The following is a 24967-nucleotide window of genomic DNA, read 5'->3' as shown; positions in this document are numbered from 1 at the left end:
AAGAGCAGAGCTTTCAAAAGTGAAAGTAGTCAAGACGCGTTTTTCTTCAGCAATCCCCCCCCCTTTTTTCCAAAAAGCTGCTTTTCCTCAAAAAATGAAGTTTCGAAAGAGAGATTTCCACTTTCGACACTTTAGCATAGTCTAGGTGAGCCCTCTGACTGTTCGGATGTCAATAAGATACTTGCTTAATGTACCTTATGTGTGTTTTATTCAATCTACCCTGTGCTTTAAACACATTCACATTTCTTCTTCCTCCTCTTCTTCTCAAGAATCAGACAAAGATATAGTCCAGAATAAGTATATTTCTAAACTAAGGGTACATCTACACTTGCTCCCTTGTTCGAGCTAGGGATGCAAACGTAGCCGACCGAAATTGCTAACGAAGCGGGGATTTAAATTTAAACTAACAATTCAAACCAAGGGGTTTGATTCGAACTAATGTGTCCTGGAGCACACTTCCTGGTTCAAATCAGCTGTTAAGTGGAAAAACGTGCAGGCGAGATTATGCTAATGAAGCGCAGGATATTTAAATCCCCGCTTCGTTAGCAATTTTGTTCAGCTACATTTGCATCACTAGCTAAAACTAGGGAGCAAGTGTAGACGTACCCTAAGAGAAGATAAGAGTTCATTGATAACCCCAGCTACTGAAACATTGATACTGAAAGTAACCCCCAGCTACTGAAAATAAAAGAAGGTCACAATATGTTCCAGATACATAGACTTGTCCCTCCTGCTCAATGAACACTTACATAGTATTTGTCAAGCCAACCCATGTAGTAGCAAGTAAATCAAGTACTAAATAAGGAGTTTTTTTAAAATTAAGAAACTGAGTCTCAAACCTGCATCTTCGGACAATCTGACCACTATCTCCATTACCGTCAAGAAATCTTCTTCATTATTACTGAAATCTCGAAAAACATCAAGTAGACCTCTGGCAATAATCTGTCTGTGAAGGGATAACATAATGTGCACTTTAACATCCTGCTGACATCGAGGTCAAGGGGGAGATTGGAAAAAAATGGAGAAGAATATCATAAAAATGCAAGGCAAGAAGGGATCTCAAAAGGACATTTATTCCAGCCTCCTGCATTGAGGCAGGGCCATTATTTATTTATAAATTATCACTAACAAGCCTTTATCTAGCCTGTTCTTAAACATTTCTAAGATGAAGATTCCACAATTTCCCTTGGAAGCTTATTACAGTGCTTAGCAATCCTAGAGTTAGAAAGTCTTTCCTAATATCTAACTATCTGTACTGGACAGGGAGAACAACTGGTCACTGTCCTCTTTATAACAGCCTTTAATATAGTTGAAGATTTAACAGGTCCTCCCCTTAGTCATTCTTTTCTCTAAATGTTCCCAGTTTGCTTTTGCTTTGCTTCATAGGTCAGGTTTTCTAAATATTAACTCTTCTGGCCTCTCTCCAATTTGATCACATCTTTCTTCAAGTGTGGAGCCCAGAACTGGATACAATAATCAAGCTGAGGCCTCCAGTGTCAAGTACAGTAGGACAATTACCTCCTATGGTCTTACATATACTCCAGAATGGCAATAGCCTTTTTTGAAAATTCATCATATTGTTGGTTCACATTCACTTTGTGGTCCACTATAACTCCCAAATCCTTTCCAACAATGCTTCCTTCTAACCAGTTATTCCCCATTTTGTACCTTTGTCTTTGATTTTTCCTTCCTAAATGCAGCATTTTGCTTTTGTCATTACTGAATAACACATTAAAAGAACAGCTAAAATTCTTTTTAAATCTTCAGGCATACAGAACAGGATATATCACAAACCAAGTGCAGCACTGTGGCACTTGGATTAGGGATGTGAATGACTAGTCGACTATTTGATAAGCAAATGCCTGACCCTGGGCTACCAGCGGCATTTCAAAGCGGCAGTGCCGCATGGAGCCCTGGGTCAGCTGGGGAGTCCGCAGCTGACTCCAGGCTCCACACGGCGCTGCCACTTTGAAACACCGTGGGGAGTACAGGGCCAGCGGGGGACTCCCTAGGGCTGTTGCTACACTGCAAAGGCAGAGGGGCCCTATTGACTAATTGAATAGTCGATGCAAATTGCTAATTAGTTTAGTTCCGATTAATTAGTCAAAATGTAACATCTCTAATTAGGGGGCCTTTTAAGGTGACCAAAACTGAAAAATCAGGCCCTTGTAGAAATAATGTACAATAAAAATCCTGTTTCTACTGCAATAAAAACTTTACTAAATGTTCATTTAAAAATACACAAGAGGAATGACAACAAAATATTTTATTCTTAATTTAAAATCCACATTTAAGATTCAGAATAAAAAATAATAATTAAAAAACAATGGGGAATAAAATCACAATGTAGAAATTTCTAGCTTTGTCTTTAGACTATTAGTTTAATACTCATGTCCTTACCGATTAAATATATTCTCACTAAAGGCATATTTTTCCAAACGAGCAAGTGGAGTCAAGTTATCCTGTCCTGGAATATCCAAGAATGCAGTTATCCTCATGCTATCACAATCTGGTCCATAGTCTTCAAATCCAACTTTAAAAAACAAACAAAAAAACAAAAAAAACAAAAAACATGTCAGCAAAAGAAAAAGATCGGAGCATTAAATACATCTCTTTGATAGCATCCCTTGTAGAACTTTCTACGTCACAGAACCACCTGTAAACACAATCCTTAGAAAGGCTCAGACAGAATTCAACTCTTCACTTACAGAGGTTAGTAGCCAGACCCCTATGTACTTCAACAACTAAGCTTTTAAGAATGAATCCAGAAGTGAAGTCAGTCTGATTGAAGTAAACGAGAATTAACAATGGCTGCAAGAGAGACATAATTTGTCCTTTATACATAATATAAGCTGAGATTTCCAAAGCTACTTTGACACATATTTCCCAGTGCAATTAATGAGAGCTGTATATCTAACTCCTGTTGATGGCTTTGAAAGTATCAGCCCTACCTGATCTGTGTTTGGAAAATGTAAAACTTCTTCCTATAAGTGAAGCTCATACTTGAGGTTTAGCCTACGCTATGAAGTTTTGCCAAAATATTTGTCAGTTAGGATTGGCGCCAGTAGAGGAGTGGGGGAGGAAATCATGCACACCCAACCAACGTAACTATGTCAGAAATCCCAGGTGTATTCTCAAACAATATCACCAGAAGAGTGCTTTGGAACACAAAGTCATTCAGGAAGATAGTGCAACTATACTCACAGAGCTGCATTTGCTGATATACACTGAATATCCACTAGGGGGCTTTGCTGGAGTAACTATGCCAGCAAAATGCTGTTGTGTAGACACACCCAAAAATTCAAGTTACATAATCTTTTAAAGACAGCAATTCCCCCAAAATATTACACAATTACATCCAGAATCAATTTCTATAGACATTTTTATTTTTGGAAACAGGGCTGCCTTAAAGCTCTCAATATTTGTGTGTTCTCCAGAGTACTAATAAGGTTAAATATCTTATCTAAGAGACTTGTCTTCACTGGTCACTAATAATTCCTTAGATTATTAAAAATGAAAAAAATGATATTACTTTTTCACAGTTTCTGCTGTTTGCTTACATTTTGCCCTTCAGTTTCAGGAAAGAAGACTATTCAGTTTCACTTTCAGATTCTCATGCTCAGTACTACAGAATTTATATGCCAAACCCTGTAAGTGAATGTTTAAATTCAAACAAAAATTCTTCTCATTTTTCTTTAAGCCATGAAGATATTTATATTAATACTAGGTTTTATAATGCTTTAAAAACACATTTAAGAATAAAAACTTGATTTTATCTTAGAAAAATAAATTGTTTAAATTTTAACCTAGTGTTGACATTTTAAGGATTCATATCAGAACCCAGCAAACTGTTTTGGTCTTCTGTGAAGAAATAATTTTATTGGGGAGTGTATATTCCATTTCTATAAAAATACTGCTGATTTGATTGTGGCACCGGAGGCAAAAATCAGCTATTGGCGGGAAGATAGGAAACTTAAAAAATTATCCTAAATCATTCAATATGTGGCATAATTCTTAAAGCTGTAGCTCCAGGAACCATGCAATTAGTTCATTACCTGATTAGTTTTTTAAAAGGTCAACAGTTTTCCCCAAATATACCCTTAATGTGATCTTATGACTCTAAATGTATTTAATTTCTCTACCACATCTATATGTTTTGTTAGTCTATAAAGTGCTACTAGGCCATTTGTTGTTTTTTTAATTTATCCTGTACAGACTAACTTGGCTACCCCTTGAAGCCTCTGAAACCAATAATAGTGTTAGATTGAGAGTGCAGTGCAGGTAAATATTGGACTGACATGGGTATATATTTGGAGTATCAATCAGCAAATATTAAAACCTTGAACGTGTGATGCCAATATCTGGTTTTAGAGTAATATGAAATTAAAAAACAAGATGTGAAGTCACTATGAAATGCCATACTTGCTTTTTACTTTTCACCCTCCCCCCATATGTATCTTAAACAAAAGGTTTCTTTCCTTCCCTCCAAACTTCAGAGAGGCGTCCATCAGTAATAACAGGGAATATTTGTGTACTACTGAAAGGGATTGATGCCCCTCTAGTATCATCATTATAAACGAGGGCTCTTGAGGCAAACTTCCTGTCAAGAGATAAAATTAAACAAACAAAAAAAAAGGTTGGTTTCTGACACAGGATGTCCTACTGTAGGATCAAATTCTGCCTCTAGATACGCATATAGCTAATTTACTTCAAAGGGAATGGTGCACACACACTTGATAACTGAAACTATAGTCTCTAAAAAATAGAAAGCTATCTGGCCTCTTCAACTGCAATATTAAATGTCATAAGAAACTATTTGAACAAGAGTATATAGCATAAGAGCTGAATCATGCACACAAAGCAAAGCCGAAGAAAACTGGAATTAACGTGAAGGTCCAATTTTTCTTGTGCACGCACATTCAACTACCACAACCACATAATTACACAAATTAGGCATGCTTATATTTTTTTTGAGGGAGGGAGGGGGAAGAGTCATAGTGCTTTAAATAATGGTCTGAATATTTTTTCTGTTGATATTTTAGATCAAACTACTAAACTATCTTTTATAGATATGACATTTGAGGGGACAGTATGACACACAGAGATACAAAACTATACACAGGCATCCTATAGCCTGGAAATTATAATTTACTTCCATTTAACTAGCCATTACTGCTTCTAGTAGTTAGCATTACTAAATTTTAGCAAAACCAGCCTACAGATAAGTGTACTTGAATAGGTTTATGATTTGTATCTGTATTAAATAAAACATTACTCAGATCCAAAAAGCATTGACAAATGGTGAAACTGACGGTCCAAAACCTGTGCGGCAAGTATCAGATCAGTTTAACATCAGTAGATATGTCATTCTCAATCAGACTAGCACTCCATCACATCTGATATCCTAACTGGCAGTAGCCAAACCCTGATGCTTCAAAGGAAGCTGATGCCATCACTAAAAGCTCTGAATAAGTTAAGTGTGATGTATAAGGTTCTTGGAGTTCCTTTCTGACTCTCTGAAGCAATCAGTTTAAATACTGAAGCATGAAATTTGATTACCCTTGTATGATCTCAGATAAGAAGTAGTACTGATAATAAAGTTTTTTTAAAAGCATCCAGACATATTAAACATGCTTCTAGAGCAGTGAATTCTTTAAATTACATATTGCGTGAAGTAATATTTATTTTAATCCATACTACATTTATAAGCCATTAATTTTATCAAGTGTTCCTTTGTTCTTGTATTAGGAAACAGCATTAAAACGAAAAGAAATGATCTGTTGCTACCATTCCCTTTACAGCACAGTAATTACTCATTTAACATGTGTCCACTTAACATGTTTTCGCAGTAGCATAATTTTTTTTTAGGGAACTTTTTCGAATAACACGACCGTCCCCGAAATAACACGAAAATAATCAAGTGGCGGACTACTTTGTACGGTGGTATAAGTTGATGAAAACAGTGGTATTACACATGAGCGGATGAACACATGTGGTCACAGCACTCCTCCACTCACTCACGTGTTTATCTTCGTGTTTTAACAAACCGCGGCGACTTGTGTTGCTAGATATCTTGTGTTGCTAGATATCTAATGTTGACGTTGACGACTAAGCATCAACAAAAAAATGACTTTGCCACCACCACCTGAAATGCAGCCCTCACATTTTCCATTATTTTTAATGGGAAAATTGACCCCGCATAGAACGTTTTCGCTTAGCACGAACATTTTCAGAAACGCATCTATAGTGTTAAATGAGGAATTACTGTATTAGAGTATTGCAGGAGAATTCCCTACAATTCTGATTGCAATGCATAAACAAACCAATGATCATGGTTCTATGTTTTAAAGTAATACCAGAGTGAGGCACGATCCTGTCAACATTTATGCATATACTTCACTTTACTACCTTGAGTAGTTCCACTAATTAAGCACATTTTTAATGCTGGTAATTTGAGTAAGGTGAGTAAAGTGCTGGCAGGATCAGGGTCCCTAAAGAGCAGCTACAGAACACACCACTTTCTACACTGGTGGCTTCTTGCACTAGACCATCTTGTGCAAGGTTTCTTGGGCAAGAAGTCTTGCACAAGAAAACGTCCACACTGCGATATGCACGCTGTGCTTTTGCGCAACAGCTCCGATGGCAGTGTGGACGCTCTCTTGCGCAAGAAAACTCTGATGGCCATTTTAGCCATAGGGCTTTCTTGCGCAAGAAATCCCTGCCGAGTGTTCACACTGCCCTCTTGCGCAAGAGCTCCTGCACAAGAGGGCTTACACCTGATAAAAAAGGAGCATAACTCTTGCGCAAGGAGCCCTCTCTTACCACGCCGTACTGTAACTTTCCTTGTGCAAGAGCGGGCGGGCAGTGTGGACGCTCTGCAGATTCTTGTGCAAGAATGGCTGTACTTGTGCAAGAAGCCGCGAGTGTAGACATAGCCTGGGTATATATTTAGTGTAAAGACTCAAAATAATCCTGCATCTCAACTCATATAAAATAAATTCCACCCTAGCTCTATCTTCACTAAACTACTCTAGACCATTTTAATACCAACTCTCTTTCCTAAACTGAGGAAACCAAAAGTGCACATAGCACTCTAGATGTTATAAGCATATGTAAAAGAAAATACAGAAAATCATGATTATTTCTAATGCACCCAATGTGCTTTCAAAATTGCTGCCACAGAGAGTTTATACTTCCATTAAACTATCAACTGAGATGCCTAGCATATTTTCCCACTTAGCAGATCAAATGGACAAGTTCAGAATCCCTCGGTGTATAAGAAATTTAACTAGTGTAGCCAAAGGTGCACTATTGAAATTGAATTTAATATATCGTATGACCCAGTCCCAAAGGTACTTAAATTTCATAGCCTGACATAGGTATTAATATTCAGACAATTTAATGACATCAGCAAATGCCACCATCTCTTTGTCCATTTCCTGCACCCAATCACTAATAAATATATTAACACCAATACTTACCCCTGTGGGTATTAGTCTCCCAAAAGTAGGAGACTACTCAGTTTTTAAATCCACCTACTCAGTTTTTAAATCCACCATAAATAATAATTTCTTAACCATAATTTCCCATAGTCTTACAAAAGGAATTTTAAAAAAACACCCCACAGAATAAGATTTATTTACTATTTTATTAATCTTCTTAAAGAACTGTATACAGGTTTGACAGCTTTTGCAGTGGAGAATTAAAGAGTCAGATTGGTTTGACCCTCAATATTTATTCAAGTGCAATATCACATTACCCACAATTAGTTTCTCATTCAGCTCCCCTGGGTTGAGGATATATTTCCCCTTCCATAACTCCGAGGATCTCATCTAGCTCTTTTGTTTGATTATTTTAATAAAATTAATTGTATCATATTACATGAATATCTCCATTATTTAATGCTTTCTTTCCTTCAGACATCTTGGATCTAGTTTTAGTTATTTACTTCAATGAGTTGCTTAAAAATGTCCTATATCTTTTTCCTTGGTGTGTGTCCACACTGCAGCTCAGAGCATGTTTTCCAATGCAGATAAACACCCGCTAGCTCTGCTCAAACCACTGAGCTAAAAATAGCAGTGGTCATAGGGGCAAAGGCAGTAGCTCAGGCTAGCCATACAAGTACATACCAAGAGGGTTGAGCAGGTTCATAAGCAGATGGCCAAGCCTCCACCTGTTCTACCATGCTATTTTTAGCACAGTACCTCCAGCAAAGTCCCCTCTACCTGCAGTGTAAAGAAAGCTCCCAATTGTGATGTAGACATACGCTTTCAGGTTAATCACAGCCCTGATCTAGACTGGGACATTTTGTAATAATAATAATAAAAAAAACCTGTCAAGACCATGCACACTGAGCTCTCAGATTTTCCATCGTAATTCTAGATGTTCTTTCACAGTGACTAGGAACAGTTCATATTCTATATTTTTAGTTCAAGATGTAGTACAGTAGTTCAAAACAAAACAGGTGTCATTAACAACACTTCAAGTCAGACTTTTTTCTCTCTCTGTCCATGCCACAGTAACGATAAATCAACATGCTGCATTAGATCTGTTGATATTGAGACATACAAATTGATGTAAAACAGACATATACAAAGCACACTTTTTCCCATTATTAGATCACTACTCTAAATTCAAAATTGTAAAATGATAAAAAAATCCCCAGAAAAACTTGGGTTTCATCCCCTTCCTCCAAAAGCCAGAAGGCTGGCTTACAATCATAAATCTATTTTAGTCAAGTTACCAGGACAAATTACACTTTTGTTGATAGCATTGGCAAAAAAGCCAAGGACTGACTGGCCATGGAGAATATACTGCCGTCTCACCCCTACAGATGGTCCCCTCCAAGTCAGTCAAGGCACATTGGCTGGACACTGTGGGAGATTTGGACTATTGTTTGTAACATGCTTGTACGGAAAATAGAAGAGTTCAGGTGGCATCTTTCATTTTTTTCAATTGAAGGGGGGAGAAGGGAAAGAATTAGCTGGCAAGAAGCAAACTAAACTGTTTTCGTATTGGATTATAAGGGTTTACTTTTTAAAAATTTGGCAGAGAAAAGCAAAACAGAACAGATTTTCAATTCTACTAATGAGTTTATACTGCAGATCCAGCTGCTTTGGCTCCCCTTGTTATTAATGAATTTAAAGGTGGGATGTACTGAACTTTGAAGCTTCTTTCAAATCAAGTGTGGGTATACACAAGTGTATTAGCCAGTCTGCTCCCTATTTAAATCCCCTGCTCAACAAAAGTACTTGGTGTTGTTTGAGGTCATGACACAGAGTTAAGCAAGCAATGTCTTTAAAACCAATATCCCAGAGATAAATGTATGAACTAAAGTAGGAAACGCAAGCATAAGCCTGAAAAACCAGACCTCCCAAATTTCAACACTTTAAAGGGTGATGCCATATAATTTTCAACTACTTTTTATTCAACTTTTATACTCCAGTTTCTGAACCACCATTTCCTTTCTTCCTCTTCCCTCAAAAAATCAGGATTGTCTAAAGCAGCAACATAGAACTGGTCCATCACAAGCAACAACTTCAAAAACATTCACAATTATTTTCAAATGATAAACACAAATTGTCATCCAAAATGCCAATTAGTACCTCACTGGGATCCCTAGAGCCAGGACTCCAGCCCAACCCAAATATTATCTACACTGCAATTTTATAACCCTGCTGCCTGAGCACCCTTTTCCCTAAATCTGAATTAGCTAACAATCCTACCACTGTGTTTTATTGCAATATAAACACATTTTAGGACTCTGTGGCCCTCAAGCCACTAAACATAAATGTCCTCAAGACATATATATCCTCAACTTTAAGTCTGTGAGTTTTTTTATTGAGTTCAATGGAGTTTCTGATATGCACATCCCTTTGCTAGATTGGGACCTGAGACTCCAATCCTTCAACAATGCTTTTATATAGGCACAAGGATCTGGGGTGGGGAGTTGCAAACAATTTGGAGGGAGATTTTAAATGTCACATTGAAGCCTTCCATAAAAATTTGCCATTATTAGAGAAAAGGTTTTTAAAAGCAGACTCCAAATTAATCCATCTTTAAAGTTTCCATCCAAACAAATCAGTGGCAGTTCTGGAAGGTCATGCAATCATATTTTTAAAAAAAGTCACGGAGGAAGATGCTAAAGAGAGAATGTATGAGATCTTCAACATCAATTAGACAAGACAGACCTCAGTAGGACTGAGAAAATGTGTAGACAACAGGTTCAGGCAAAGAGTTTTAACAGGTTGAAGATGAATCCCCTAAAATCCTTCACAAGCCCTTGAAACTATGAGGCTAGATCACAGAAAGTGTTGTCTTATTCCATATCTCTGTAACTCCACAATGCAAAAGATACACAAAACAAATAACCACCTTTTCAAAAAAACTGTTGTGGTGTGTGTTTCAATTCATCATTTAAAAATCTCACTCATTCAGATTATCACAACAAGAAGTCCTTGTCTTAGGCCAACCACTAGAAATGTCCTTCGCAAGCAACAGAACACCAACTTTATAAACCTGACATGAAGAAAAGCTTTTCTCTCACACCAACATGGTCCAGTAAAAATATTACATTGCCCACTTTCTCAACTTTATAAACACAGACCTGACTGTAGGTTCCTCCACTGCCAATTATACCCATCAGTTTTTAAAAGTATTATTTCTGCATCATCCAACTATGTGGTGTGCTAGTCTTTTTGCTAAGCAGGAAATACCTTGTATCTTCCGTGTATGATGAATGATTGACATTTGGGATTACAATTAGAGATGCAAGAATTAATTTTAAAATGTGGAAACATCCCTCAAAGTATCATAGTTTATGACAGTTCTGAAACAACTTGTCCCCTTTTTCCTCATTATGCAGGTCTCCATCCTGCAAATCCAATTATGACAGGCCTTCTTCCTTTAGGGTTAGTTCTCTCCCTTCTATACCCTCAGCTGTCTGCTGTATGGTTTAGGAAGATATTTAAAATAAAAACAACCTATCGTTTTATAAAGACATGTATGTGGAGCCACCAACCTCTTTCCCTTCTTACATTAAGGGTTTTACTGGGTCATTTTAAAAACAATCAAATCACAACTGTTGGGTAGGATGAGGGGGTCCCAAAAATTTAGCTTAAAGCCCCAAATTTACCCCATTAGAGTCTCCACTCTACCAGCAGCATTTTGAAAATTCAGAGCCATCATTTGGGGAAGGGGGTAACCCAAAGCCCTCTCTGATCTTTCACCTAGCATAAAATGAGGCTCACAGGTCTCTTTCTTTGACCCTCATGTGGGAGAAGGTGTGGGGAGGAAGACGGGAGGGGGGGGGGGGAGGGAATGCACACAGGAGCACAAGTCAAAACAAAAAAGTAAAAACAGTTACTCACAATCATCTAAGTCATCCTGCAAATCCACAAAATACAAAGGGATCCCTACAAACAAAAACAAGAGAGAGAGAGAGACACGGGGGGTTGGTTTCACACGGCTCGCTGGAGAGCGGCGAGACAGAGCACGACAGAGCCACGCACGAGCGGACAGGGCGCTTTGGCCTCGGCCCCCCGCGCACCCCAACACACACGCACACCCCCACACGGAGCAGGACGGAGAGGAGCGAGAGCCGCTTACCAGCCATCTTGGAATGGACATGGGAACCCGGGGAGGGGGGCAGAGGGCGGAGCCGTCTGCGCTGCCTGACCCCGGCTGAACCCTTACCCCCCACACTCCCAATGTAATACAAAATGCTGCCCGGGGGGGGGGGGACAGCTGCCCCCCTAGGCGCTCAGCTGCCCTCGGGGGACCTAGAAAAATTACAGCCTTGCAAAAAGTGTGCCCCTGAAGGAAGGGGGGGTGGTCAGGTGACTCCAATGGGCTGCCCAAGATGGCGTCTGGTGTGTGGCGCCTGAGAAGAGGCGGCTACCTGTAAGCTGTGCCTGGAGGGGAGTTGGCCGGCCGTCTTTGTCTCCTCTGGAGAGCTCGCTGCCCGGGAGGCCTCCTCGGCGGGTGTGCTCAGGGTGGGGCTATGGTGGTGCTGAGCTGCGCCTCTGGTTCTCTTTAAGGCAACAGCCTCCCTGGCCATGGCTCTGAGGGAGCTGAAAGTTTGCTTGCTGGGGGTAAGTGACCTTCCTGGGTGTACCTGGGCTGAAAGGGAAGGGGTGTCTGCTGGAGAGTCCTCCCTCCCCCCGGTGGTCTTGATGAACAGGAGGCAAGGACGGGGAGGGGGGATTTCTCTGCCTGCCTGCCTGCCTGCTGGAGGGATTTGGTCGTGAGAGCCCTTACAGGCGAGGGGAGGGCTCTAAAGGTGTTCTCCCGTGGAGGGAGGTTATTTTTGATCTTTTCCAGTGTGTTGATTTCGGTAGCATCTGTCCCTGAGACGCCAGAGCAGCTAGCAAAGCCTTTCTGGCTAGGAAGAATGTTCGTTGTCTGTGTTTGAGACACGCTGAAACACAGCCCTTTTTTTTTTTCCAAGGCGCTTCTATTAAAAATGATCCTGTGTTGAAATTGCTCTGCTCCCATACACTTCTTACGCTGCCTAAGGCTTTGATCATGTGGGTAATATTTAGCTCTGGCACTTATGTAGCTGGATATCAGACCCGTAGTGCCATTTTTCAGGCATCAAAATCGCTCCCCAAACACTAGATAATGGATGAAGACTTAAAAACAAACGTGGGTCTGACTTTATAGCTTGTGTAGAAACCAAATCCAGCTGAAGTCAATTGAAGCTTTTCCTGGATTCACTGTACTTGAACGGAATTTGACAGGTCAAACCATGTGTTTCCTGGTTCTAAATAATCATGTATCTTCTCCCTGGAAAATGTGTATATAGTCTTTTTATATCTGGTATTGGGGGTCAGGGTGTAGTTTGCATTATTGCTTACTAAATAGGTTATCCTTTGTTTACATCAAACTTTACCTGTGAAATCTTTGTGGAGTGGGAGAAGCAGGAGGAAGAGACACTTCCCCTTCTAAACACCTCATCTCGGAAACTTATTTACTTGCATTCCCCCTTTCTCTTCTTTGTAACTTGTATTGTTGCCTGTTAAATACACTATTTTTGTCACATATTTTAGTATTTTTTTAATTCCCTTCTCCTCTCCCAAAAAGAGAACCCTCAAGAGGATCAGTACAAACTTATCTCTTTTTCTGAAGAAGTGGGTTGTACCCATGAAAGCTTATCTATATGTTTTATTAGTCTTTAAGGTGCTGCTAGACTATTTGTCGTTTTTCCAGTTACAGACTAACTCGGCTACCCTTCTGAACCTTTACATTTTGTACTAATTAATACTGTAATCCCGACTGCAAACACTGCAAAAATGTTTAAATGAAAGCAAGCTTGTTATAGTCAAAGCAAAATGCAGGACGATGTAGCACTTTAAAGACTAACAAGATGGTTTATTAGATGATGAGCTTTCGTGGGCCAGACCCACTTCCTCAGATCAAACCTATGTTTGTTATAGTCAAACATTTCTCAACATTAGGTTTGGTAAACTATCTATCTTTCTCAAAAGGTTAAATTTGGGGGTGTACATTACTTGATTCTGTAAGCTGAAGATTTTAAAGTAGTTCAGCTATGTTAACTACATTGCCATCTGAAATGTGTTTAAAAGGCATGTGAGCAATCAGACATCTTAACTTAGTGCTGCAAGAAGATGCAACTTGAAGCATGCCTTTTGTTTCTTTAAAGCTTGAGCTGTCCCAGTTATTACTCAATGCACACACAACCTGGTATTCAATTTCTGAGGGTGCTTGGAACTATTTTAAACCTTGGTTTGTCACCTTTTGAAGTAGTTTTCCTCCTCCTTTGCTCCATCTGCAGCTGTGAGATAAAAAATATATTCGTTTCAGGTATGTCACAGAAGATGTTTAAGGTCTTTCATTAAATAGGGTGAGACTCAATGACTCAGAGGCTGAAATATTTCTAATGCTTGCAATAGTGTGACACCCTTGCTCTGCCTGTATGTATTAATTACTTTATTCAGCTACACATGTACACTTTAACAGTTGAAGCAGCAGCTCTTTTTCCCCTGGACAAACATCCCTAATTCTGTTTCAAGAGACAGACATTATAACTTTTTGTTATCTTATACAAAATTATGAAAGTATCGGTTTTGGAAGACTGTATCTTTTACAGAGCTACCTCCTATTTTCAACATAATTATTTTGTGGCCCTTTATATTTTTCAATTTTTCTGCACTGAAATATTTGTTGTTATTAAGACCCTGATCCTAAAAGAAGTTCCACTTATCTGGACCCCTGTTGACTTTAGTGATGTTCTTTAAGGGAACTGGGCTCATTCTTTCCATAAGGAACTTGTTGCAGGATTGCTGTCTATACATGCCCAAGTGTTTATTGTGGCCAAATTCTCTCTGGTGTAACCGCTTCTTTCTTTTTTTTTTTTTTTTTTTTTTTTTTTTTCCAGGACACTGGTGTAGGCAAATCAAGTATTGTGTGGCGATTTGTAGAAGACAGCTTTGACCCTAACATCAACCCGACCATAGGGTAAGACGTATACAATTTATTTGAATTATAACAAAGCTAGAGGAACAATATCCTTTAATCTCTAAGGCTATGTCTACACTCGCGGCTTCTTGGGTGAGTAATATGCAAATGAGGCTAAGCGTGGAATATTGCAGAGCCTCATTTGCATACCTAATGAGCCACCATTTTTTTTCAGAAGAGGCTCTTGCTCAAGAAGGAGCATCTACACTGCCCCTTCTTGTGCAAGGAAAACCCTCTTGCGCAATGCCGTTCTTCCTGAAAACTAATAGGTGTAACGGCATTGCGCAAGAGGATTTTTCTTGTGCAAGAAGGGGCAGTGTACACGCTCCTTCTTGCACAAGAGCCTGTTCTGAAAAAAAAAGTGGCTCATTAGGTATGCAAATGAAGCTTGGCGATATTCCACGCTTAGCCTCATTTGCATATTACTCGCGCAAGAAGCCGCGAGTGTAAACATACTTTATACAGAGTAAGAGAAGTTGGGTAAAGTGGCTAAATCTATCCAAATTATATTTCAAAACAAGACAAACACTTGTACTAAATGCTGAAGTGAGGGTTAGGAACTCCTGAATTAAGTCTTTGCACTGCCATGACTTGAGGTGAAGCCTTAGGTCAATCAGTTGGGACTTGACTTTCAAAATTGCATGTAGTGTAAACTGCATGCAAATCACCAATTACATACATAACCCTCGATTTGTATACACAGATACATGATTCTGAATATTCAGTACAACTAATGCACGTGGAAATAATGTAGTTTTGAAAATCTTTCCCTTAAGTGTCTGAAAGAGTCACTGTAATGACTGATCTTTAAGGCTAAGGTTTTGTCAATGACATTTTTAGCAAAAGTGACAGACAGGTCACAGGCAATAAAAGAAAAATTCACTGAAGACTGTGACCTCCCCCTGACTATTTTTACTAAAAAATCCATGATGATAAAATAGGAAAGGGCTGGATATCTGCAGGGTACCTGGGAGCTCTGGGACCCCCTCTGCCAATGGGTTTTTTTCTTGCTTGCTCCTGGTTGGCAAGGGTACCTCACAGCTCTCTGCTGCTACTGTGGTAGGTGATGTGATCCTGTATCTCCCAACTGTGGGGGATGAAGTCACAGATTCTGTGGCCTCCATGACAAAATCATAGTCTTACTGATATTTCTAAATACCCTTAAAGATTGAAATATTGTGTTAATATTCTGGATTCCTGCAGTTTCAGTTTTTGTGTTGTAGAGGTTTACAATCTTGTCCTGTTTTGTATTAGTAATCTTAAAAAAAATCCTGTTAGGATTTCTGGATTATGAACAAGCAAGTACATTCTGCTGTTCGTGCACGCTTCGGTAACTGTTTCTCATGGATCAACAGAACATCATAAATCTTGGTCCACTTTATACTGAGGCATCGTTCTTCGTTCTTCGAACTTCACAAATAACTGAGTACAGTAATAATCAGGCTGCTTGAGATTTTAAACTAATGTAAAAACAAAGATGCCTAGATTTTTCTAGAGTGGTTTAAATATTAACAATGATAAATACTTTTATCAACAGTAGCCTTTTTCTCTTTCCCAGCTCTTGTTTCATTAATTAGATTAAAATAAAATGCATATGCCCTTAACAAAATGGGTAAATACAAGAACACTTCCTCATAAGATCAAAAGTGTTTCTTTATTTCTTTGAGAGATCTAATTTTCCTTTTTTATGTTTTAATTATGGTACAGAAATTTGGATTAAAGACATTGATACTCTTTAGAAATCCTGTTATTTTATTAAAAGCTATATGTAAGAACAGACATGTAGATCATTTGAGGTCAAAACTTAAGGGCTGAAAGTTTTTATCTGTTTGTTTAATCTGCAGCGAAGGTTCTTCACATAGTGGCTGTGAGCTTTCTGCCCTTCTTATATTACAGGCAGTCGCCGAGTTACGCGGATCCGACTTACGAATGGGGCTTTTCTCGCCCCGGAGGACTGGAGCGGCGGGACGCCCAGATGCACCGCAGTCCGCCGCCCCCGTCCTCTGGGGCGAGAAAAGCTGCTCCCCGTCTCCCTGGTCTGCAGGGAGACAGGGAGCAAAGCCTTGGAGCACGCCAGCAGTGGGACAGCCGCGGCGCGCTTGGGCTGTCCTGCTGCGGGCGTGCTCCGCGGCTTTGCTCCCCATCTTCCAAGTCAGCAGACCAGGGAGACGGAGCAAAGCCGTGGAGGACTTGGGCGGTCCCGCCATCCCCCATCTCCCTGGTCTGCTGGGGGCGGGGGTGCAGCTAGTGCCCCCCCTCACCCCAGCAGACCAGGCTTTTCTTGCCTACCCGTGGGGTAGAGCAGCTGGGGGCTGCCGGGTTGGTCCCGCAGCGCCGCTCCGGACCAACCCGGCAGCACCCCAGCTGCTGGGTTGCTCCAGTAGCGCCGAGGAGCCGCGCTACTGGAGCAACCCAGCAGCACCCCAGCTGCTCTGCCCCAGGCGTCCCCAAGTCAGCCGCTGCTGAAACTGACCAGCGCTGACTACAGGAAGCCCGAGGCAGAGTTGCTGTGCCCCAGGCTTCCTGGAATCAGCCGCTGATCAGTTTCAGCAGCAGCTGACTGGGGACGCCTGGGTTTCTTAAATTGAGTCTGTATGTAAGTCAGAACTGGCGTCCAGATTCAGCCGCGGTTGAAACTGATCAGTTTCAGCAGCGGCTGACGCCAGTTCCGACTTACATACAGATTCAACTTAAGAACAAACCTACAGTCCCTATCTTGTACGTAACCCGGGGACTGCCTGTACAGTGGAAGCAAGGGAAGTCCTAGCTAGATATGCAGTGGGGGAAAGAGGTTAATGGGAAAGCTGTGTTGGTATGAAAAAAATCGAGAGTGATTATCTATAGCTTTATTCATTATGGGCCAGATATTTAAAGGTGTACAGATGCTTATTTGAATCTCCAGGCACCTGAAAACTTGTAAACATCTGCCCTCTGCTTATTATTTGGACTGATAAGCTATACAACCATCTGATGAATTCAACGAAGATCCTGATCCTGCCACTAGATCCATGCACTGCATGCAATCACTAAGTAATCTAGTAGGATGTAATAATCTAGTAGGCTACAGCTCTACCTATCCTGTATCACATTCAGCCATGCTAGTTCCAACAAGATAATCCAATGGTTGAATAAGATCAGTTAATGGATGAAAACTAGCTGGTCAAAGAGAACCTATCTGGTTCAAGTTCATGTTGAAGATTAGAGTTTGCAGCCAAGATGCAGTCTCCTTTAGCTGAGGATACATGCTTACGATTGTTCAATTCTGTCCATAGTTTAGGAGTGCTCAGGGTGGTCTTTCTGTCCCTAAGCGCTTACACAGCAGCATCTGCAAGAAATACTTGCTATCCTCTCCATTTGGCCAGTACGCTCTCTTCCATCCTGCTATATTATAACCAAAATCAGGACATCCAGGCCTTTGCTACATCCCACCTAGACTGTAGCAATATAATATACCTTACCTAGGCATGAAATCATCAGCTCTTGGTAACTCTTAAGTAGAACAGAACACTGGAACAAATCTCCTCAGCAACATGAGCTACCGAGAGTGCACCATGTTTGTTTGTTTTTGTACTGTGTCAGGTTGTTCCCACTAGAATATTGAATCATGTTCAGTACATTCAATAGATATTGTGGGTCCAGACCAATAGATTGCTTAAAGTTCCAGGATGAAGGCGGGGCTGACAATTCTGCTTCTTGGCCACATGAAATTTTCTACCATATGATAAAGCTCATCTGTGCAGGAGGCAAAGCTTTCTCATAGGTCACTTTCAAACTCTGGAATTAACTCCTAGAAGAACTTTGGACCATCACAGACCTTGCCACCTTTCCCTCCAAGGGCAAGGTTCTTTGACCTTGCTTTCTCTGCAGTGAATGCAAAGCAACACATACATCCTAAAAAAACTTACAAAACAATTAACAGTGCTACACTGTGCGTACAGTTCTCCCCCTCATGATAGGATATGAGAGACTGACTCAACATAATGGATGTTAATTACATCACTTAATGTACTACTTGAAGGTGCTCTGATACTGTGGTGATAGAGTGATTGGACCTCTCTAGTTCAGCACCCTTGGAACCTGACCAGTGTTGAAACAGAGAATTTGCTGAACCATAGGAGATGTCTAACACATTACCAATGCTTCTACTGCTTATTGGGCTCTTAGAAGACATTTAAGGATAATTAGAATTAAATATAGCCACCAGTCCTGGCTCTGTGTTCTGTGCTGTTAAACAAACTTTAGGGGACTATGGGACACTTTGCCACACCCAGGATAAGTGGACATCCAGCTAACTAAAACTATGCCAGGCTACGGATAGTGCTAGCCTAGAGAGGTTTAACCTGTACATAGAATGATTCTACATGGACAGTTTCATATAATAAGATTGAGACTAGAGTGGTTCCCAAGTGGCTTATTAGAAATCTACATGTATTACAAGGCAGTATCCTCCAAAAATTATTAAAAGATCACAAGACTTAATATCAGGTTAGCATAGATTAAGGGAAACTAGTATAGATGGACCAAAATTTGCCCAAACAACATTTTATTACAGGAAGCTCCTGCAAACAATAACCGTGTTTTAAAAAAAAAAAAAAGAGAGAGTTAATTTGATGCTGTTTTTATTTGTAGTCTATGCCTTCACTTCGTGGCTGAAGGCGTGAGATGGGACAGAATTGTGATTATCAGAAAAGATAACAGGCAGGATATCAAGCTCTGAAGTAATCAAAGAGAAGTATACTTTGCAGTACAGGCAGTCCCCGAGTTACGTGGATCCAACTTATGTCGGATCCCTACATACGAACGGGGCTTTTCTCGCCGCGGAGGACGTGGTCGGCGGGACCGCCCAGACGAGCCGCGGTCCCGCCGCCCACGTCCTCTGTGGCAAGAAAAGCTGCTCCGCGTCTCCCTGGTCTGCTGGGGGGAGGGAGACGCCCCAGCAGACCAGGGAGATGCAGGTGGTGGGACCGCCGAGACGCGCCGCGGTCCCGCCACACGCGTCCTCCGCGCCGACGCCTGGGGTAGAGCAGCTGGGGCGCTACTGGACCAACCCGGCAACACCCCAGCTGCTCTGCCCCAGGTGTCCCCAAGTCAGCTGCTGCTGAAACTGACCAGCGGCTGAATCTGGACGCCAGTTCCGACTTACATACAAATTCAACTTAAGAACAAACCTACAGTCCCTATCTTGTACGTAACCCGGGGACTGCCTGTAGTAACTAGAGCTGGTGAATATCCGTGAATATTTTGAGTTTTAAAAAATTGTTATTCCAAGTTCATGTCCCTTTTATATTATTCCTGCAAATATCTGACCAAGGTTTTTCTAGTATGAAACAAATTTCAAAGTTGCATGCACAAATAGCTAAAGAAAACAAACCAGCCCTCTGGGCTTTAGTAGCATCAGAGTGTTGAGGAAACATTCTGTTTTTCTTTATCAGCAGATCTCTCTAGTTTGTGCACCATTTCAGCTTTTCCAGTGCCTAACTAGTATAGATTTTTGGATATGAGAGCAAGCTAGTTGAAGCTCAACCCAGCTTATCTGAATGTGATGCAAGTTGGTTGAGGCAAGAAGCTAGGAGTTATTGCCTACCCCAATATTTAGGATAGGTAAGGTAGCTCCAATTCAGAGGTGTTTTTGGAATGCTGGTTGCTGTTGGAATTCCAAATAGCATTTTGAGCCATGGAAAGCTTCCTTCCTTAACATCACTTGCCATAATGACAATCTTCATTTCTCTCAAATGCAAAGCTTGGTTGACCTCCATTTTGGACTACACAACATGCTGTATGTGAACTGTCCACAAAGACAACTCAGAATATTCAGCTGATTCAGAATGGAGCAGCACAGCTGCTGAAGAGAAGATTTCTGTAGATAGTGCCTTACATTGGTGTTCAATTGATGGTACAGTCTTCATATATACTTTAGGATGCTGACTGATCTTTAAAGACTCATTTATTTTTGGCTCTAACTACCCAAAAGATGCTCTTTTTCTCCACATGTGTTTCATTCCAACTATAGTTGTCAGATGAGACACTCGGGCTAATAGTACCTGAAGCTCTGTGGTGGGAATGAGATGTCTTCAGTGGACCACCTGCAACTCCAGAATTCACTTTCACCTGGGCCAGGTTTTAAAATTCATGGCTTAGTACAAAACCAACTTGTTTAATGTGGTCTTGCTGAAGGGCTGTTGAAGACCTATTTATACTCTGAATTTTTATACAGTGAACCTTCAGAAATTTTAGTAAACTGCTTTCAAGCAATATATGTCTGGTGGTGACATTGTTCATTTTAAAAATGCCCACATTACCAATCATAAATTTGACTCTTAACATCATCACCAATTTAACTACATATTTACAATCCAGAAGGCTTTTCTAAATCACAACGACATTTATGTTATGTTAAATGTTGGTGCTAAACTGTTTGAGTGTGTCTGTAGAAAACTGTTGGATACACTACCTGTCCCTTCTCAAGAAATTGTATTAAAAGGCTGAGGGAGAGGGATGGAAGGATGCTGAGACTGAGCACACTAGAGATAGGTGATGTGGGAAAAAGACCCTCTGTTGGATGAGAAACTGAGAGGAGTCATGGGAAGACTGAGGCTGGCCAGACAAGAAGGCTGAGACTAATCATCCATCATGGGAATGAAAAGGAGGCAGTACATCTGACAAAGAGCTATGATGCAGGAGGGGAATTAGGAGGGGGGAGGGGTAGCATAGGGTGTGAAGCCAGTGGGATGGGGACAGAAGGAAGAAACAGATTGGACAAGGAGCCAGAGGATGTAACTTGAACTGGCTGGGCAAGGAGATAATAGAAGTTGGAATAAGAAGGCAGAACTGATAATGGCTGAGAGGAGAAGAAGAAATTAAGAGTAGTAGCGGAGGCTAGGACTCAAGACAGCAAGCTCAGGTGGAAAGATCTTCTAGATGGGCTGGACAAGGTGATTAGGATAGAGACTAGACTGGGACTGGTTGAAAAGAATGGGATGGAAGAGGTCAAGCTTGGAGAAAAACAGGGAGAAGAGAAGAAGTGTCTGTGTCTGCTACACCACACTCCCTTCCAAAGTCTGGAATAGATTCCCATATTCCCAAGTCTCACTGTTCCTCTGCTGTCTGCAACTATTTGTGAACCCCACTTGCAAAGTGTGCCCACATACAGTATGACAACCTACTACTGCTTTCAGTTAAATGGCTAGGTTTGTCCACTAGCTCAAACAATTCTAATCTAGCCAGAGAACCCTGTGGGTGTCAGTATGATGTCACATGGTAAAATATGTGGGGTGAGGACTTTTCAGTTTCTTTTTTGCGTGTATTTTCCATGATTTAAGATGGTAAAAGCTAGGAAATAAGAATTTCAGATTAACTGTGCAATCCAATTTTGGTCACAGTGGGTGTGTCTAAACTACATGGCTCCATCGATGGAGCCATGTATATTAGGCTGATCGGCATAGGGAAATGAAGCCGCGATTTAAATAATCGCAGCTTCATTTAAATGGCTGCCGCGCTCTGCCGACCAGCTGATGATCAGACTGCCCCGATCTGCCAACAAACAGCTGATCATCAGCTGGTCGGCAGAGCGCGGGAGCCATTTAAATGAAGCCACGATTATTTAAATCGCGGCTTCATTTCCCTATGCCGATCAGCCTAATCTACATGGCTCCATCGATGGAGCCATGTAGTTTAGACACACCCAGTGTATAAATGACTGTTTTTCAAATCCTGGATTAAAATGTGTATCCACACACTTTAGATATATGCTAACAATCATCAGTTAATGGATGTTATATTCATGCTCTGCATGCTTTACCTCATTTGTGTTGTGCAGCAAAGTTATAATGTAAGCACTGTTGCTTCTTAGAATGCCTATAATAGAAATTTTCTTTTGACGTGCTACTTTCCTTTATCCTTTGATAAAGTACATAATCAGTTACGTTTAAATCCACTGAAGTTTGGCTCTCTTACCATTGTGCTTTGGTATTAACTCATATTAAGATCATTGTAATCTTTTATTCAATTTGTTTAAAGGAATCTTGCACTGATTGTGCTAGACTCTAGCTAAGCCATCTGAGGTGATGGGAAGTTTTAACCTCTGAGGAGCACTTTAGAGATTTTTGCTTTTCTTACAATAATATTAACTATTGTTTGCTCCCTTACTGTTGAACTGTATTGACATACTCTATAGCTGTCATTAATATGTAACTGAAGTTAGGCAGAGCTTATAGTACTAACTTCTGTGTCCTAATAATACTCGGAGTACTCTGAAACCTGGGTCACTAAACTTTAATGTCAAATTCTGAATCTTGTGCTAAAGACTTTCGTGCTTTGGCCTCATTTTTTCAGTGAGCTTTGGGCTAATTTTGGTGGGTCTCTTTGCGTGTCCTGAATCCTGTGTAGCATCCATTGCAGGATCAGGGCCTTGGTTTTCATCTCAAATTTGAAAAATTCACACCCCATCTGACACTTAGCGTCTTTTTTTATGTTAATAACATCACATAGGTTTTTAAGCCATAGCATACTTTTAGCAGGCAACTTCAATTAGTTGTGTGACCTATTGAAGTCCACAAGACATTTTTATGGGGGATCTGCAGATTTAGGGGTATGCTTATGGGGAATGGACTTGGGGACAACACTCTCCACTGCCTTATTCACCTAACTGGTGTGTGCATCCTTGTCTGGGTCTTTTGCACAGTAATTATTTTCAGACATATGCATGATGGTCTTAATCAGTTTTATGTAGAGTTAAAAAGCACTTATTTAATAAAAAAAAATCAATCTTATGAAAAATTATGGTATTAGTCAATTGAAGACATTGGCTTTTTATATATAATAATTTGGAAATCTGAATTACTTACAAAGAAAAAAACTATTTCTAGTATATTTGTGTGTTGATAATGTTGCACTAACTCTTTCAGAGCATCTTTTATGACAAAGACTGTGCAGTATCAAAACGAGTTGCATAAATTCCTAATCTGGGATACAGCTGGACAGGAACGAGTAAGTAGAGATATTGTTTTTCTCCTTAGTTTGTAAAGTCCTTTTGTAATAAAAATCTGTAAATTATGCATGTTAATGTTTGTTTTCACACACAATTCTTTCAAACTATAGTGGAGACAAACCCATGATAATTTATTTAATCAAATTTTAATCAAAATTTTATCTTTCACCTTAGTTATTTGACTCCCCTAAGAAAAGAAATCATTAGAAAATGTGAAGATAACGTATTTATATAACATCTTTATAGTACTGGAAAGGTTTCCTGAGTACAGTATTATGAGAATGTTATTGACAAATTAGAAAAGGAACAGCTGAGGAGAATATAGGTAAGAGGGGGGCTATTACTATGAAGAGAGACTAAGAAAAACAGTATCCGTCACAAAAAAAGATTTGTAAGGTGATACGTTTTGGCAGTAATTCACTTCACAGAAGCATTTCTGTTTGGTGTTGAACATTTCTATGCAACACTGCTCACTCCAGTTGAATTGCACAAGCTAAAACTCTTATTCTGCAAATGTATGTACTTATGTAGCTTTACTGATATGAGCTGTGCCATCATCTTCAATATGGTAACTAATGATAGAATAAAATTATATAGACATTTAAGTGTCTGCGTGATTGAGGCCTAGGTGTTCTATGCTGGATTTAAAACAACAATATTGGAGGAATTTCATTTTATTTTATTTTTCATTTCTAATCTGATTATTTTAGAAGCACATAACTGGAATTTTCTCATTTGAAATACAAATTTTAACCTGATCTTTCCAGAAGAAAAAACTTGATGGCTACTTCTGCGACACACACACCTTTGAGGGGATGCAACAAACCTAAATAAACTAAAATTAAATAGAGAGTTGGAGGAAATGTCTTTATGCTGCATACCTTGCTCGTGAAGTACAGGCAGCAACAAAAGCTGCAATTATGTATAAAGCTTCGTAAACATGCCTGAAGCTATTTGGCAAAGGACTTTCATTATATGTTAGTTTCAGTCTGTTCATTTGAATCCTATTTGAAACCAATAGATAATGTAGTATGCAGAATACAAAATAGGGCAATCTGTGAGGAAGTATATCTGTAAATGGCTGACAACTGGTTCTGTCGGCTTTTATAAAGTTCATGTTTCCTCTTTTCTATTTTTATGCCTGGAGTAACGCCCTTTTCTTTTTGCCATGCAAGCTGTAGACATCTTCCTCCGCACCAAGAGGGTGAGGAGTTATCTTGGGGGAGAATGTACATCTCAAGACTACAGCAATGTAGGAAAAAGACTCTGGAGGGTTCATAAGAAGGTGCCAGTGTCACCTTAGTTCCTTTACCAAACCTCCACTAAAGCGTGCTCCTGACAGCAGCTGCTGTATCTACAAGTTCACCTTCACCTGCACATCCTCATTTTCCTTTCCCTCACCAGCGCCCCACACAAAATATATGTTTATATTTAAAGGCAGAGTTCCTTTCCAAATGTTTCCTTCCACACTTCCAAGTAGGAATGTAATAGTATAGTCAATTA

At 40.1% G+C, this 24967-nt stretch overlaps 2 protein-coding genes across 4 annotated transcripts in view; one reads left to right on the top strand and one right to left on the bottom strand.

The window, feature by feature from the left end:
• Positions 1-12003, bottom strand: part of LOC102461321 (serine/threonine-protein phosphatase 4 regulatory subunit 1) — a 46051-nt gene extending 34048 nt beyond the window's left edge. Inside the window, exons 1-4 of one of the 3 annotated variants that reach the window (XM_075901137.1) lie at positions 11900-12003; positions 11370-11414; positions 2401-2533; positions 840-946 (exon numbers count right to left, since the gene is read on the bottom strand). In XM_075901137.1, the coding sequence (XP_075757252.1) occupies positions 840-946; positions 2401-2498 (205 nt within the window). In that variant the 5' untranslated portion in view covers positions 2499-2533; positions 11370-11414; positions 11900-12003. Of the gene's footprint in view, positions 1-839; positions 947-2400; positions 2534-11369; positions 11415-11607; positions 11736-11899 lie in introns of those variants that run through there. The other 2 variants (XM_006125334.4, XM_006125335.4) reach the window with 2 other exon arrangements.
• Positions 11954-24967, top strand: part of RAB22A (RAB22A, member RAS oncogene family) — a 33032-nt gene continuing 20018 nt past the window's right edge. Inside the window, exons 1-3 of the mRNA XM_014574722.3 lie at positions 11954-12092; positions 14399-14478; positions 23382-23463. Of these exons, the coding sequence (XP_014430208.2) occupies positions 12057-12092; positions 14399-14478; positions 23382-23463 (198 nt within the window). The 5' untranslated portion in view covers positions 11954-12056. The remainder of the gene's footprint in view (positions 12093-14398; positions 14479-23381; positions 23464-24967) is intronic.

The sequence above is a fragment of the Pelodiscus sinensis genome, chromosome 18 (genome assembly GCF_049634645.1).
Source record: "Pelodiscus sinensis isolate JC-2024 chromosome 18, ASM4963464v1, whole genome shotgun sequence".
NCBI classification, from domain to species: Eukaryota; Metazoa; Chordata; order Testudines; family Trionychidae; genus Pelodiscus; species Pelodiscus sinensis.
This window is presented reverse-complemented; position numbering and strand designations above follow the sequence as displayed.